Source organism: Equus caballus, chromosome 28 (genome assembly GCF_041296265.1).
Source record: "Equus caballus isolate H_3958 breed thoroughbred chromosome 28, TB-T2T, whole genome shotgun sequence".
NCBI classification, from domain to species: Eukaryota; Metazoa; Chordata; class Mammalia; order Perissodactyla; family Equidae; genus Equus; species Equus caballus.
The window spans coordinates 31043658-31058898 of NC_091711.1; the positions used below are offsets into that span (position 1 = coordinate 31043658).

Below are 15241 nucleotides of genomic sequence, written 5' to 3' on the forward strand. Positions count from 1 at the left end.
TTTACACATTATTGGCTAAGATTTTTTACATAAAAGAAGTCTGGCTCATCTATAAAGACATGAAGACCATAACTCTGTGTGAAAACCAAATAAACAACAGTGTGGTCCCCGCAGCCCGGCTGCTGGGTCAGAGTACCAGTGCAGCAGCTGGGCTGGTTGCCTAATTCCAACACTCATTGACCAATTTTGCCAAGTCATGATCAAGGTTGTTAGGTCATTTATAAACATTGCCTTAAAGTGTCTATAAAGCACCCTTACAGAATATTGGTTCCCCAGTCATGGCTTATACTCTCTAACGATATTTTGTACTAGATAATGTTATTTTTATACATATAATCTCTCCTCATATTAAGGACACTACACACCGCAAAGTTTCAGCACAGAAGAAAAAGTCTATTTTGAAACTACAAAGAACAAAAAATGTCAGAAACGGCCATTGCTATTAGCTTGCCTACAACTTTGTTCTAAATTTGTTTAAATTTCCCTCTAATAAGGAAAAATTATATATCACAGAAATTTACCAAGAATTCTTTTTGGGAAGTAAGCACTCATTAAATTTTTTAAAGGATCACACTTATTTACTTACTTTAAAAGAAAGCTTAATGAATGTTTTCATCTAAATGAATACAGAAATAGAAAAAAAAACCAACTAATTCCAAGAAACATTGGAATAAGGTAATATGTCTTTAACCACTCTTTTTTTTTTTAAGATTTTATTTTTTTCCTTTTTCTCCCCAAAGCCCCCCAGTACATAGTTGTATATTCTTCATTGTGAGTCCTTCTAGTTGTGGCATGTGGGAAGCTGCCTCAGCGTGGTTTGATGAGCAGTGCCATGTCCGCGCCCAGGATTCGAACCAACGAAACACTGGGCCGCCTGCAGCGGAGCACGCAAACTTAACCACTCGGCCACGGGGCCAGCCCCCCACTCATTTTTAAATTGAATTCTGAAACAGTCTATTCAGCTCAGCAAATTAGATAATGAATGTCTGATGTGTGCATGGCACCGTGACGGATTCATAGGAACCCAGTGACGAATTAGCCACTTGATGCCTTCAAGGAATTTATAATGTATGAGACTAGAACACAAAGGGAAACACATAAACAGGGCAGAATGCAGGTGTAAGAGAGCACTATAAGGACTCAGAAGTTGGATAATGTGGTTTATGTATTTATTATTATCCATGTATGTATCATACTAGGATGGAGTACAGGACATGCCACATGACTTTATTCTTCTAAATCAAATTAAATATGTGTCTGAGTTCCCCACTAGCCAGGGAGATTGAGAAATTCTCTCTGTCCTTCTTGGGGGTCCTCAGGCCCCGGGACAACTGGGATCTTTCCTAGTGCCTAGAAAATGGAAAGAAGGAAAGTCTCTCCATTTCAGTCTACACTGGTGACTGCAAAAATGTCTGTGGTCCAACCTAGTATAGTCCACTCAAAGGTGACTCTGAAACTTCCTGGACGAGTGTGGACCTGGGGTCTTTCAACTTCCAAGGCCATCGCCTATCTATTTATCTGCTCCTTTCAAAGATGTTCCTTATGGGAACACTGGACAGTTCTACCACTTAGTACCAACCTTGGACCTGGGCAAGAAGGACCTCTGAACTTTCAAGAGCCTTACTCTGGCCCTCCTCCAGCTATATCTCCCTCCACGAGGCAAGAAGGCTTTAGAGCTAAGGGGATGTGCCTACTTGAAACCCTTATCACACCACTCCTTCTTAGAGACTGCACCCAAGCCCACTTTTAGGGACTTTGTGGGATTTTCCACTGGATTCAACCTCTCAAGGAAGAACCATGTGGCCAATATAAGCACCCTGAGGCCCAAGGGGTAGCCTAAAGGCATCTGTTTGCCAGGAGGTTGGGGTGTAGGGGGTGTGACTGGAGTTTGTGCTTGAGGCTGGGGCATCTACATGTGTGCACCTGAGACCCCTTATGGTGTGGTTCAGGAAGGAGCTGGGATGCAAAGGGCAGGGAGACCCAAGACTGCAGTGAGCTGTGATATTCTAGGAAGTTTCTCTGAAGAATCGGATAATTCTACATTCAAACCTGCCCTTCCAGGTCATTATGAGGGTATCCTCGTGAAGACTGAAGGATACAACTATTTTATTAACCATCTGTTAGCTTGATTGATAACTTCTAAATATTTATGTATAGGAGTCACAGAAGTTAGGAGTCAGGGAGCCCCAACCACCTCTGTTCCCTTTGCTATATCCCCTCCTCCCCCTCCTCTACCCTCCAACGTCACTCTCACCTCTCCACCATCACTTCCTCCTTCCTACTCACCAAACTCCAGGCCTGCCCCTCCCTCTCCTTCCTCATTTAAGTTCCCCTGGATGGAATTCTAGAAATACAGGTTCGGCCTCTTTTTCCTAGGAGTAGGAGTAGAATAAGGAATAATAAGACCAGATAGTCTTCCCACCAATTCTCCCTATAATATTAATTGATTGTAAATTGAACTCTACCTTTTTTTTCATTTCCTTCTTTTAGCTGGACCACTAATTACCATCTTTATGCCAAAGATTCAGGTGATTGTTACATGTAGGTATTTATAAAATCCTTTGTAATTAAACTTCAATAACTTAGAATGGACTAGAGAAACAAACTGCTAATGGGACCGTCAGTTCTGCTGATTCTAAGGGCTGTCATTACTCTCTGAAAGTCACCTGATGATCTCCCTCTCTGTCCCCAAATGCCCTGGCCTAGCTGAATATTTTTCTTCTATCTGGAGTAGCTTACCAGGGACAAAATACCAGAGAGGCAACAAGGCATTTCAACACTCCCAGAGGGTTACTCAGTTAAACATTCCCAGAGGGGTTGCCCCAGAGGACTTGGGGCACTGGCTGACTCGAGTCATTAAAAATCTCGCACTCAAGTGCATAATTGATTATAACTTCTTTTTCTCCCACGCAGTAGCTTTGGAAAGACTCTGTCTGTTCTTTGTAGATAAGCACTTAGCTATCCACAGGCAAGAGATTCCCTCTTTTCATTACTTTACTCTCACCTTCATCCTAGTCTCGGAGCCCAGGAAAACATCTTAAAGACATTATATATCAATTTAAAAACCTTGGCTTAAAATTTTTTAAGTTAATTAAGAGGAAAAAATAACTAGGGTTCCCAGCAAGGCTGTGGCAAGGGAAAGAACTTTCAGACTTTTAGACTTTGTGAGGCATCCCTCTTGGAATATTGGGACAAGGGATAATTGGAAAGGAGCCATGTTTCAAAATAAACCAAAGCTGATTTGAAGTCATGCGGTCATCTGGAAAATTCCAGGCACTAGAAAGCCAAATAATGTATCCACTGCAGGCTATGGGATGAGGTACCATTGGGTTGGTCATTCCAACCCCACTCCTGAGGGTCCACTGGGTGTCATTGTAAATTCAGTTCCCATTCCTGCACTGGGAGGTACCTCTGAGCTGGAGGCAGTGGGGGTAATAGCGGAGGTTATCAAGAAGGGGCAGAGCCTATCTGTGCAGTTATTTTTATGCACTTGAAAGCTTATGGCTAGGGCTCAATAAACATCACAGAGCAGTAGAAGTAGAAGTTTATTGGTGAGATAAGTTGTTCCCAAGGTCTTTGCATGATTATCAAGTCCTCATAGTGGCAAGCACAGGCTCTCACCCAAAGTCTGCCCTTAGTAACTCCACTGCCTGAAGATGTTAAGCAAAATTGATAGACAGACCAGGGTGACATGGCAAGAAGGGGCTCAGTGAAGGCCTAGACCAAGGATCAACATCAAGCAGGAGGGAGAAAAGGAGGACAGACTAACACGTTATTATTTGTACAGAGGGAAGAGCAGTCAAGAGCAGTGAGACAAAAATAAATCCAGACAGGCCAGGAACTAAAGAAAGAGGAAACGGCAACCAGAAAATCAACAATAAAAAGAAAATAACGCCTACTTATGTGTTTCAAAGGCATTATCTCAGTAACGGTTTCTTAACCCAGTCCGCTACTGCTGCATTCTTCTTTGCAGAAGAAAGGAAAACCACGTTTGGAAAACCAAGATGGGAGAGCGTAGCCAGAAGCCCCTGCCACAACCTCTCATATGCTTATTCATTAAAATTGATCCACATGCTGTATTCTTCTTCATGATATGTGAGTTTATTTTAATAGAAGAACACTTTTTTCTTCCCAGATCTTCAAATGGATGTTGTTCTAGGCATTTTGTCCCGGAGCTAAAGGTACCCCAGTCTGGGAAGCACAGCATAAACTTAGAAAAGCCTCATCAACAACCAGCACTCAACACTCACCAAGGACCAACAGGTAGATCTCAATTACACTGAAGATAGTATTATACAATGAGTTTTAAATATATATGTAAAATAGAATATAAAAATAAAATAGAAAATCTTAAACATCTATCTATCTATTTATCTATCTGTCTCTGATCTATCTATCTTTCTACCTATCCATCCATCTATCCTTCTTCGGCCTGGAAGGACCAGCCCTAAGCAACATTGAGTCAAGCTGGTCTTTCTCATCCATTAATTGCCCTCTGAGTCTTTTCTCTCTTCTTTCTTTCCATCCCCGTTGCCCCCGGGGCTCAGGGGGCTTGCTCGGAGCAGTGCTCCACCCATGAGGGTTACTCAGTTAAACATTCCCAGAGGGGTTTATGACTATGACATTACTCAAAATGTGGTCCAGTGATCAGCAGCATTGACATCACCTGGGAGCTTGTTAGGAAAGAAAACTCTTGGCTCCACTCTCACCGTCCAGATCCACTAATTCGGAACCTATATCATCACAGGATCCCCAGGGGATGTCATGTTGGAGAGGTTCAGCACCAGCCCTCTTTCTCTCTAGTGCCTTGCATAAATATTTATTCAAGGCCATTCTCTCTCAGCTGTCCCAAAGGAAAGACATTCTGATAAAGTATCCTTCCTAAGGTATTCCTGATAAGAACCTAACTTAACGTCAAAATATGACCAGATCTGTTGTTTGTAAAAGCTCTACCCAAAGGCAGGAAGAACTCTCATTGTGAGACTTTAGGCACCCCAGATTGCTGAAGAAGGAATTTTTGAGAAAGGGGATTCCCTCTAGTGCTCTTCAAATCATACCATGAAAATATTTCAAAGCAGTAGGACGTGAACTCAGAAAAAGATAAATAAAAAATGATTAAAAGATATAAACAAGACTGCTAAAAATTGTGTCTCTGAGGGAAATCAGTTTCCTTAACCCTAAATTGCTTTGGCAATTTTAGATAAAAAGCACAATTACAACATCTCGGATTCTATTGTGAAATTTTGTTTTCTGATCTTGTCCGGGAAATTAAGCATTTCTAGAGAGGAGAGGAAAGGTTTTTGCCAATCTATTGTTGAACACTGCGTGTCTGCTCATGTATTTTGTAAGCCATCATGGTTCTATAAAATTTGGACTTTAGAATCTCAAAGTACAAAACTATAAAAACATAAAGCAACTAAATGAAAAAAGGAAAGTATTTACACCACAGAACTATACTAATTTTCATGAATACTCCAACCTATGAGTCCAAAGCTCTAAGCATTTACACAGATCCTTTGACTCCCTGAATGGTAAAATTCTGTTACATCGAAAGTCTAGCCGGGTGATTTTTTAATTTCAACCAATGACTTTTTCCAAACCAATGGAAGTCAGTAGCTTTTTCAAGGGGTTATTTCACACAAGCTTCACCTAATCTGGCCAAATGAGACTGTTTAACATTTTGTAGGATGTTGGCCTAAATGTTGAGGAAGCTGAGGAAGATGATTTGAAATGTGAGTGAAAGTTACACAAAAAGAACAAGTAGTGAAACCAAAATGTCTTTTCTCCTTTGGGAAAGGAATTCAATTCAGCTAAACAATCAAATAAAAATGTCTGGATGCCTGTTGTTCTATGGATATGTAAGATGTCACCATTGGGGGAGGCTGGGAGAAGAGCACAGGCATCTCTCTGTATTTTCACAGCTTCCTGTGAGTCTATAATTATTTCAAAATAAAAGTTTAAATAATTATGTATGTCGACTGGGTGCCAGGCATTGAGGAACACACTCAGTGCAGGTATGCGGCCCCAGCACTCTAAGCTCGGTGAGAGGCAGATCAGTATATAAATAAGTGGTAAAACAGACTGGATTACAAGTATAAAGTACTCTGGTTGCGTGGAAGCATGAGAGGTCAAATTGAAAGAATCTGAGAGGCCATCTCAAAGAAAGTGGAATTTAAGCTGAGTCTTGACTGATGGGCAACGATTTAGGGATGATGAGGGATGGAGGGTACTCCCCAAGCCCAGGGAGCAAATGAGGGCATGAAAAAGTGCCGAGTGTGTTTGGGAATAGCTAATGGATCCATGAAGCTGGAGCATGGGACTTAGGGAGGGGAGTGACGAAAGAGACATTTGGGAGGTAAGACTGGAAAGGTAGATTTGGCCTTTAAATGCCAAGCTAGGCAGGTTAGACTTTACCAAAGGCTTCTGAGCAAGAGAATACATAATCAGGTTTAGTAAATTTCATAAAATAACTCTTTACATATTATTTAGAATGAACTGGAATGGGATAAAACCTACATGATATATAGAAACTGGACTGTTCAATATTGATAAAAATATCCAAGTCTGATATTTAATTGGTATAACTTATTAGGTGGCATTTAGTGATGGTTAGGGGTATATGCCCTGGACTCTGACTCCATGGGCTGGAATCCTGGCTTCACCAAAATTCTAGCAATCATGGGCAAGTTATTGAACCACTGTGATCCTATGTCCTCATCTGCAAAATGAGCATAAAAATCGTACCCACTTCCTAGAATTTTTGTGAGGATTAAGTGAAATAACTCCTGATGCTTAGAACAGTGCCTGGCATAGCATAGGAGCTCATAAATGTGAGCTACCATGTTCAGGAAAAGGGAAAATTGTATACATCAATCACCATGTAATAAATCATGATAATCAAAGGAAGTCATGATGCAAGACAAAATAATAGGAAATCTCAAATCTACTTTTCTTTGACATTAGATAGATATGTCTTAGTATGTCTTGAATTAACTTGAAATTTCCAGGGGCTGGCCCCATGGCTGAGTGGTTAAGTTTGCAGGCTCCATTTCCACAGCACAGGGCTTCACCAGTTCAGATCCTGGGTGCGGACATAGTACCACTTACCAAGCCATGCTGAGGCAGCATCCCACATAGCACAACCAGAAGGACCTACAAGGAGGACATATAACTATGTACTGGGAGGCTTTGGGGTGAAGAAGAAAAAAAAGAAAAGAAGATTGGCAACAGATGTTAGCTCAGGTGGCAATCTTCAAAAACAAAATTGAAATTTCCAAAAATTCACCAGAAAAACAGGGGAAAAGCAGCTTAGGAGCATGAATGTTAAAGAAAATGTGCTTTTTAAGTTTTTATTACTTTTAGTACTTGTTAATAATGAAATATTCTATATTTTCAAAAGAAAATGATTATACATATATAGTATAAATAATAGTAAAATGAATATCATGTTCCTACTACCTAGTTTAAAAACCTTGCTTAAGACAGTTAGATGGCTATCCAATATCCATTCTCTCACTTTTCAATAATAATAGACAATTTTTAGCTGGGCAAATGTTTGGCCAGCTAAAGACTACATTTCCAGCCTCCCTTACAGCTAGGTGTAGCCATGTGACCAGGTTCTGGCCAATGAGATGAGAGCAGAAGTGATCTGTGCAACTGTACGCCATGCCCTTACAAGGAAAGGAGCACAACATCCCCTTCTCTTTTTCCTTCTTCCACTTGGTTGGAAGTTGTAGCCAGCTGTTTCAACTATAAGGAAAAGGGCAACATCCTAAGGGTGGCAGACTAATAAAATGGAAGAAATCTGTGTCCCTAACTCCTTGGTGCTGCTATACCAGCCCTGGATTGTGTGCTCTGACATTAGGTGAGAGAAAAATTAACTTCTATCTTGTTTAGGCCACTGTAGTTTTGTATCCTAACTAATACAATTTCTAATACTTTGAAGCCATCTGTGTGCCCCTCAATAGTCCCATTTCCCTTCCTATCAGGAGTAACCACTCTCAGAAACTGTATTTATCATTTTTTCCTTTTCTTCATAGCTTTGCCACCTAGGTACATATTCCTAAATGCAAAGTCTTGTATGTTTTCAAGCTTCATATAATTGAAATCATGCTGCAGGCTTTTTTCTATGACACACATTTCTTTTCACTCAACATTATGCTTGTGAAATTAACCCATGCTAAGAAGTGTAGCTCTAGTTTATTAATTTCCCACTACTATATTAAACTTGCTATATAATATTATGTGAAAACGTCACAGCATATTTATCCACTCAGTACTGGTGGACATTTAGGTTATTTACAGCTTTTGATTATTGTATGAAGGTGCTGTGAATATTCTTGTAACTGTCTCCTAGGACACATGTGCAAGAATTTCTCTAGGATATACTCCTGGGTGAGAATTGGGGTGTTACAGACTATGTGCACCTTCAACCTTAGCAGATAATGGTAGACTGTTTTTCAAAATGGTTGTACCCATCTGCTCTCCTTTGCTAACACTTGTACTTAGGTAGCCCACGTGATTAAGTTCTAGCCAATGGAATGTACATAGAAGTGCTGTTTGGGACTTCTGGAAAAGCACCCTATTTTGCTGGCTCAGCTTAGTGGTATCTACCTTTTTTCCTTATCCTATTCCTCTTTCCTGCTGCTTGAAATGCAAATAGGATGGCTAGAGCTCCAGCAGCCATTCAGAACCAAGAGATGACTCTGTAGGTACAAGTCAGTCAGAAGACAGATGGAGCAGAAAGAAAGAAGAACCTGAGTTCCTCATGACCGTGGAACCACTAGGGCTGCCAATTCTAGACTTCTATTGTGTGTGAGAGAAAGAAACTTCTATTTTTGTTATGTCACCATGTTTTGGGGTTTTTCTTATAGGTACCTGAACATAAGCCCAGGTGATTGCTTTTCTTTTTCTCATTGATTTTCAGGAGTTCTCTATATAATCTGGGTACTAGTCATTATGGATTTTCTTTGAGGGAAATACCTTTTCCCAGTTCATGGCTTGTCTTTTCATTTTCTTTATGATGTACATTAGAAATTATCTGCAATATAGTTAAATTTTATTAACGTGGAAGAGGATTTTTCATTGGATAATTCATGGCATTGATAAATTAAAAAGTAGGTAGCTCCACATTTACTCTACATAAAACCACCATAGTTAAAAGTGGATCTCTGTCATTCTGATTTCTCTCCTGCATTTGTGAGCATCATTTCTCACCTCAAAGGTTAGGTGACGGGCCGGCCCGTGGCCAAGTGGTTAAGTTGCACACTCCCCTTCGGCGGCCCAGGGTTTCACAGGTTCGGATCCTGGGCGCCTACATGGCACCGCTCATCAGGCCATTCTGAGGCGGTGTCCCATATGCCACAACTAGAAGGACCTACAGCTAAAAATACACAAGTATGTACCGGGGGGCTTTGGAGAGAAAAAAGAAAAAAAACTTTTTTAAAAAAAAAAGGTTAGGAGATGTGTATATTCAATGAATGGGGTGGTCTGTAGTCACCCTCACATTGCTCTAAGGCAGGGGTTGCCAAACTTTTTTCTGTAAAGGGCCAGACAGTAAATATTTGAGGTTTTGCAGGCCACACAGTGTCTGTCATAACCACTGAACTCTGCCTTTGGAGTAAGAAAGCAGTCACAAACAATACATAAGGCATAAAGACAGCTTTATTCATGGCACTGCAGTATGAATTTCATATCATTTTGCATCACAAAAAATTCCCCTTTTGATTTTTTGTCGATCATTTAAAAATGTAAAAACCATGCCTAGTTCTTGGGCTGTATGAAAACACGTGGTGGTCTGGGGAGTAGTTTGCTGGCCCCTCCTTGAGATGTGATGAATCCTGTGGGACAAACTGCATCTCCTGATAGACGCTGCACAACACAACGCTCTTAAAGGAATTTCTGACCTTGTCCTATGCCTTATAAAATTGCATGAAGATCAGAACCACGAAGTGAAGGAGGCAAGTGGCAGGCTTATCTCAGATTGTGCAATATCACATGTTTGTGACAGGATATCCCCTGTCTAAATGGGTGCGTTGTGAGGTAAGGGGCTGGTGAACTTCCACTGTATGACAAGTGTGCTTGCTGCACCGTGCAGTAGGAGGACACTGCCTGGATCCCTGCCCTCTATTCCCAGGGAAGGGTGTGTGTAAAAATATCCATTGCTATTGGTATTAAATGCTCTGACAAATGGGCATTTGGGTTTCAACCATTCAGTCCCCTTCTTAGTGTTTCCCAGTCTGATTTTTCATTTCAACACCTTGGTCTCTGAAGCCTGAATCCGCAGTGAGCGTTCTCTAGAGCTGATACACGGCAGGGCCCCTGTCCTCTGGGCTGGAAGGGAGAACTGTGCTTGTAGGTTTATCAAGCAGGATTTCTCTTTGCGCGGACCATCATGCCGGTGACCCAAGATGTGCAAAATCATGTTCTCACACAAAACCCCCCAGGCTCTGCAGGCAGCATCGTCCTGCTGCGGCTAGCCAAAGGCCAGAGCATACGCGCACTCGGAGAACGGAGTCGTACACGCCACAAGTTGGAGGAAGCAGCTTCCTGACGGTTCGGCCAGCGAGAAGACTTCCCTCCGGGGAGCGCTGCCAGACGTCCCGGGAGAAGAATCTGACCTTAGAGACAGGTGCAGGAGGCCCTCGGGAAAGTCAGGGGCCTGCGGACCAATGAGAACGTTACTGTCTGCGGAGCCCTAATGGCGAGCCGGTGGGCTGCGGGAGCCGACCCTGCCCTCCCTGCCGCCTCGCCCGGCTCTCCCCAGCCCTCCCCCGGGGCCCCGCCCCCGAGGCCCCGCCCCCGCCCGCGGCCGGAGCCGCCGCCCCGCCGCCGCCGCACTGGGGGCGGGGGCCCGGGACCAGGGGCGGCCCGGGCTGACCTCGACCTCGGCCCAGCGGGCCGGACCGGCGGCTTCCACCCCGCCGGCGCAGGCCCCGGCCGCGAGCCCCGGCCCCGGCCCCGCCCTCGGCCTCGGCCCGCCCTGGCGCCCGGCGCGGGCCGCGCTCCCTCGCAGCGGCGGGCCCCGCAGGCGGCCATGACGGCGGGCGCCGCGGCCAGGCCGGCGCCGCGCTGGCTGAAGGCGCTGGCGGAGCCGCTGAGCGCGGCGCAGCTGCGGCGGCTGGAGGAGCACCGCTACAGCGCCACGGGCGCCTCGCTGCTCGAGCCGCCGCTGCAGCTCTACTGGACCTGGCTGCTCCAGTGGGTCCCGCTGTGGATGGCCCCCAACTCCATCACGCTGCTGGGCCTCGCCATCAACCTCCTCACCACGCTCGTGCTCATCTCCTACTGCCCCACGGCCACCGAGGAGGTAGGGCCCGCCGCCCGCCCGCGGCCCGCGGCCGGACCCCCAACTGCTGTCCCCCGGAGCCCCGCGTCCCCCGCCCGAGCCCCGCCCCGGGTGCGCCGCGGTCTCGCCACTGGAGGCGCCCGGGGACCGGGGAGACCCCCGCGCGGCTGAGCCTCTCGGGGCCGCGGAGGGACGGACACGGCCACTGCCCCGGCGCCGCTGTCCGCCCCAGACTTCCCGGGCCGCCCAGGGGCTGTGACGCCACTACCCCAGTCCCGTGTCCACCCTGAGCCCGCCGCCCCCCGGGCGGCGGAGAGGCTGTCAAGGTCACTGCCACAGTCTTGGGTCCACCCCCAGCCTCCCCCGGGCGGCGGAGGGGGCTGTGTGGGCCACTGCGTGCCGGGCCCTGCCTGCCTGGCCGCCACCCGCTCCGGCGCCAAGCTGTGGGATGGACAAGCTGTCGGTTACTTTGCACACTAGGGACTGAACACCCCCATCTCTGTCCTACCAGGCACCAGGGCTTGTCGTCCGCTTGGCCAAGCCCGAGATACCCTTCGGACACTTTCGTAATCCTGTTTGTCAAAGGTTGCGGTAGTGATCCTGAAATTACTGGTGGCACTGATCAAAGATAAGGTGCTTTTAAGAAGGAACTTCCTCCTTGTTTTATTGACTTTTCGTGAAAAACTAAGCGAGGTAATAATCCTTATCATCATGGCCCAGAGATCATAAAAGCCAACAAATTTTATTAGCAATGAGTATTTGACATATGTCCGAAATAAGAAGAATAAATAATGCGGGCTTTGACCTACTGTTCGTCAGAAGCACCCCTTATGGCTGAGTGGGGAGGGGACGGGAGGCGGGGGGAGTTCCCTTCTATCTGTAGCTTTTTAGAGGACATGGGATAAATATTACACTGCACATTCTGTGACATTGCTTTCTTTTCTTTGCCCTCCAAATAGTGAAATCCCTTTATAATGATATTTGAGTATAGGTCCTGTGGAGAACTAATTCGAGTTGAGGTTGGATAGCAGGAATACAGTGGAAATATTCCATGCCCTCCATACCCGCATCCATTTTTAAAAATATTTGATGGAGCCTACATTTTGAGCACTCCAGCTCTGGTGGTCTAGTGGTTAAGATTCTTTGCTCTCACCACCTCTGACTGCATTCATTTCCTGGTCAGGGAACCACATCACCCGTCTGTCGGTGGTCATACTGTGGCGGCTGTGTGTTGCTGTGATGCTGAAAGCTATGCCACCGGTATTTCAAATACCAGCAGGGACACCCATGGTGGACAGGTTTCAGTGGAGCTTCCAGGCTAAGACAGACTAGGAAGAAGGACCTGGCCACCCACTGCTGAAAGAATTGGCCATGAAAAGCCTATGAACAGCAGTGGAGCATGTCTGATAGAGCACCAGAAGGTGAGAGGATGGTGCAAAACACTGGGCAGGGTTCCACTCTGCTGTACACAGGGGCGCTAGGAGTCGGAATCCACCCAGGGCACTAACATTTTAAACATAGCTTGACAGTTAAAGGATATGTTTATTATATATGATTTCTTGGCAGACGTTCTTGTCAAGAACTAAACTATACTATGTTTCTGATATTTGTGAGTTAAATTATGAACATCTCAATATTATTATTAATTTAGGAACCATTTGTGGAGCGCTTACAAAAAGCAGGGCATACAAGCAAGTCCAAGCGATTCTGTTTAGGGATGTCAGGGAGGCCTGATGGAAGAGGTCAAATTATGATTAATTGATTTTTAGGCTCAGCCTCATTTAGAAAACAAAGGGAGTGGGGGACCTGAGGTATTAAAAAAAAAATCATAATGGCCCAAAAGGGGAGAGAAAGGGTTAAAATAATAAGATGAAATTGAGAAGAGTTTCTGAAATGTAATTAGATCCTGCACATGCTTCTAAGTGCCTGGAGCAGGGAGGGGAACACCATCACAGGATTCGCATTGCCTGTTTGACAAAATCCCAGCAGTAGCAAGAAAAATCGTAGCAGTTGCGGCTATTTTGCTTCCAGGTCACAGGGCTAGTTAATGACAGGACCCGGAAGCATTCAGATTTAAGTTGTCTGACCCCAAAGCTACTTTTTTTTTTTTTTTTTTTAACCATATACCACCATCTTTTCTTCTGGAGTTCCTACCTCCCTTTACATGGCATGTAGGAAAAATACCTAACATTTTATATAATATTTATCAGGTATGTGAAGCGCTTTCACATCCATTGTTGGGTTTGTGTCTTATGTCAACCCAAGGAGGTCGGCAAGTTGTTTCCCTTCCTAGAATGCCCTTCCCACCATTTGAGTATTTCTTCTATCCATCCATCCGGAAGTAATAGTAGTATATATTTTTATTAAGAGAAAATTGAGGCCTGGAGGGTTAAGTGATTTTACCTAGCTTGGAACTTGTTTTCTGTTTCTTAGACTTAAGAATTCTTAGTGCTTTTTCAGAATCGACAGATTGTTTCCAGAAGAGGTCAAGAAGCACACAGAAAGTTTTTGGACTCTGATGCTTGCGCTTCTTTCCCCATATAGGACATAATGCTGACTACGTATCTATAGTAATAATAACATTTGATCTATTTTTAAACTACTGTGTTAATTTCTAGGACATGACTGGGGATGAAGGGAAATTAATAGAAAAAAGTTAAATGATTTATATTAAGCTTCTACAATGGAGCCCTGAACTGCATTTCATGCCACCGTTTCTGTTAAGGAACTTTCCACTCCAGCCAAATTGAACTACTTACTATAGCAGGATTTCTCTCCTTCTTGCCCCTCTCTTTTCTCCTTCTGCTTCCTTTCTTCTGCCCCACTTCCATCTTTCATTGCCCACTTCTAACACTACTTCCTTAAGAATGTTTTTTTCCTTCTCCAGAGTCAAATCAACCACTTATTCATCTAAACTCCAATAATAACAACAGTAATAACTAACATTTAGTTGTCAACTGTGTACTAGGCATTATTTTATGCTGCTTTTGTCTATTGTCTCATTTAATTCTCTCAACAACTTTATGAAAAGACAATAGTATTATCCCCATTTTGTAGATGAGGAAACTGAAGGGAAATTAACCTCTTCCAAGTTACATAACGTTCAGTCGGGACCAGGATTCCAAGCCAGAAAGCTGTGCTTCCACCACAGGGCCTTGTAGCTCTCCTGTGGAACTTCTCCATTTTATTTTGGTTATGTGTGTCCTTATTGAGCAGGACAACTTCCCCAATTTTAAGTTAAGACAGTGATTGCCCATCTGTTCCTTCACCACAGCACAGTGCCTTGCATAAAGCAGATGCTTAGGAAATATTTGCTAAATTATTGACTGCATGAATGAAATAACAATATGTAATCTTGGGAGATGATGTTTTCCCATCCTTATTCAGCTTTTGCTGGTCTTAGATGAAATACTTATCAGTTGTTTGGCCTGGGTAATTTTAACAAGAGGAAGCAAGAATTAGCGTGAATAGAGAAAGCAAGAACCTAATGGCCTCCTCACCTTGATGAAGCAGTTTTCTCTGAATGCTACTCTGTGTGTACTCCTTGGCCCCCATTCCTGGGCTGCCTAATCCTAAAATAGAATCACAGACTCTTAGGGTTTGAAAGGACCTTAGAGTTTATTTAATGCAGTTCCTACATTTGTATATGAGAAAACTCAGTGATTCAAATCTAATTCTTGAGATTCCAGCCTAGTAGCATTCTCTACTACAAAACACTCATACGCTTAGTTTTGACTGGGGTAAACTGTGGCTCCGTTGTCCTTTAAGCTTATTTGATTAAATGTTTTTGTTCTGCCCTCTGTTAAGAATATGTTTATAGCAGACAAGTTCCTAGCTTATGGTCAGGTCAAAGGGCATTGAATGATACATTTCTTCTGTTTATGAAGATAGAAAGTCAAACTAAAAATCAAGTATATCAGAGTAAGTCAGAAAGACTTTAAGAAATTGTCTATT

At 43.9% G+C, this 15241-nt stretch overlaps 1 protein-coding gene across 3 annotated transcripts in view; it reads left to right on the top strand.

Moving 5' to 3' along the window:
- The first annotated feature begins 10852 nt into the window (after positions 1 to 10852).
- The window catches only part of CHPT1 (choline phosphotransferase 1), a 31321-nt gene continuing 26932 nt past the window's right edge, over positions 10853 to 15241 (top strand). The window contains exon 1 of one of the 3 annotated variants that reach the window (XM_023631618.2): positions 10853 to 11308. In XM_023631618.2, the coding sequence (XP_023487386.1) occupies positions 11036 to 11308 (273 nt within the window). In that variant the 5' untranslated portion in view covers positions 10853 to 11035. The remainder of the gene's footprint in view (positions 11309 to 15241) is intronic. The other 2 variants (XM_070254033.1, XR_002804772.2) reach the window with 2 other exon arrangements.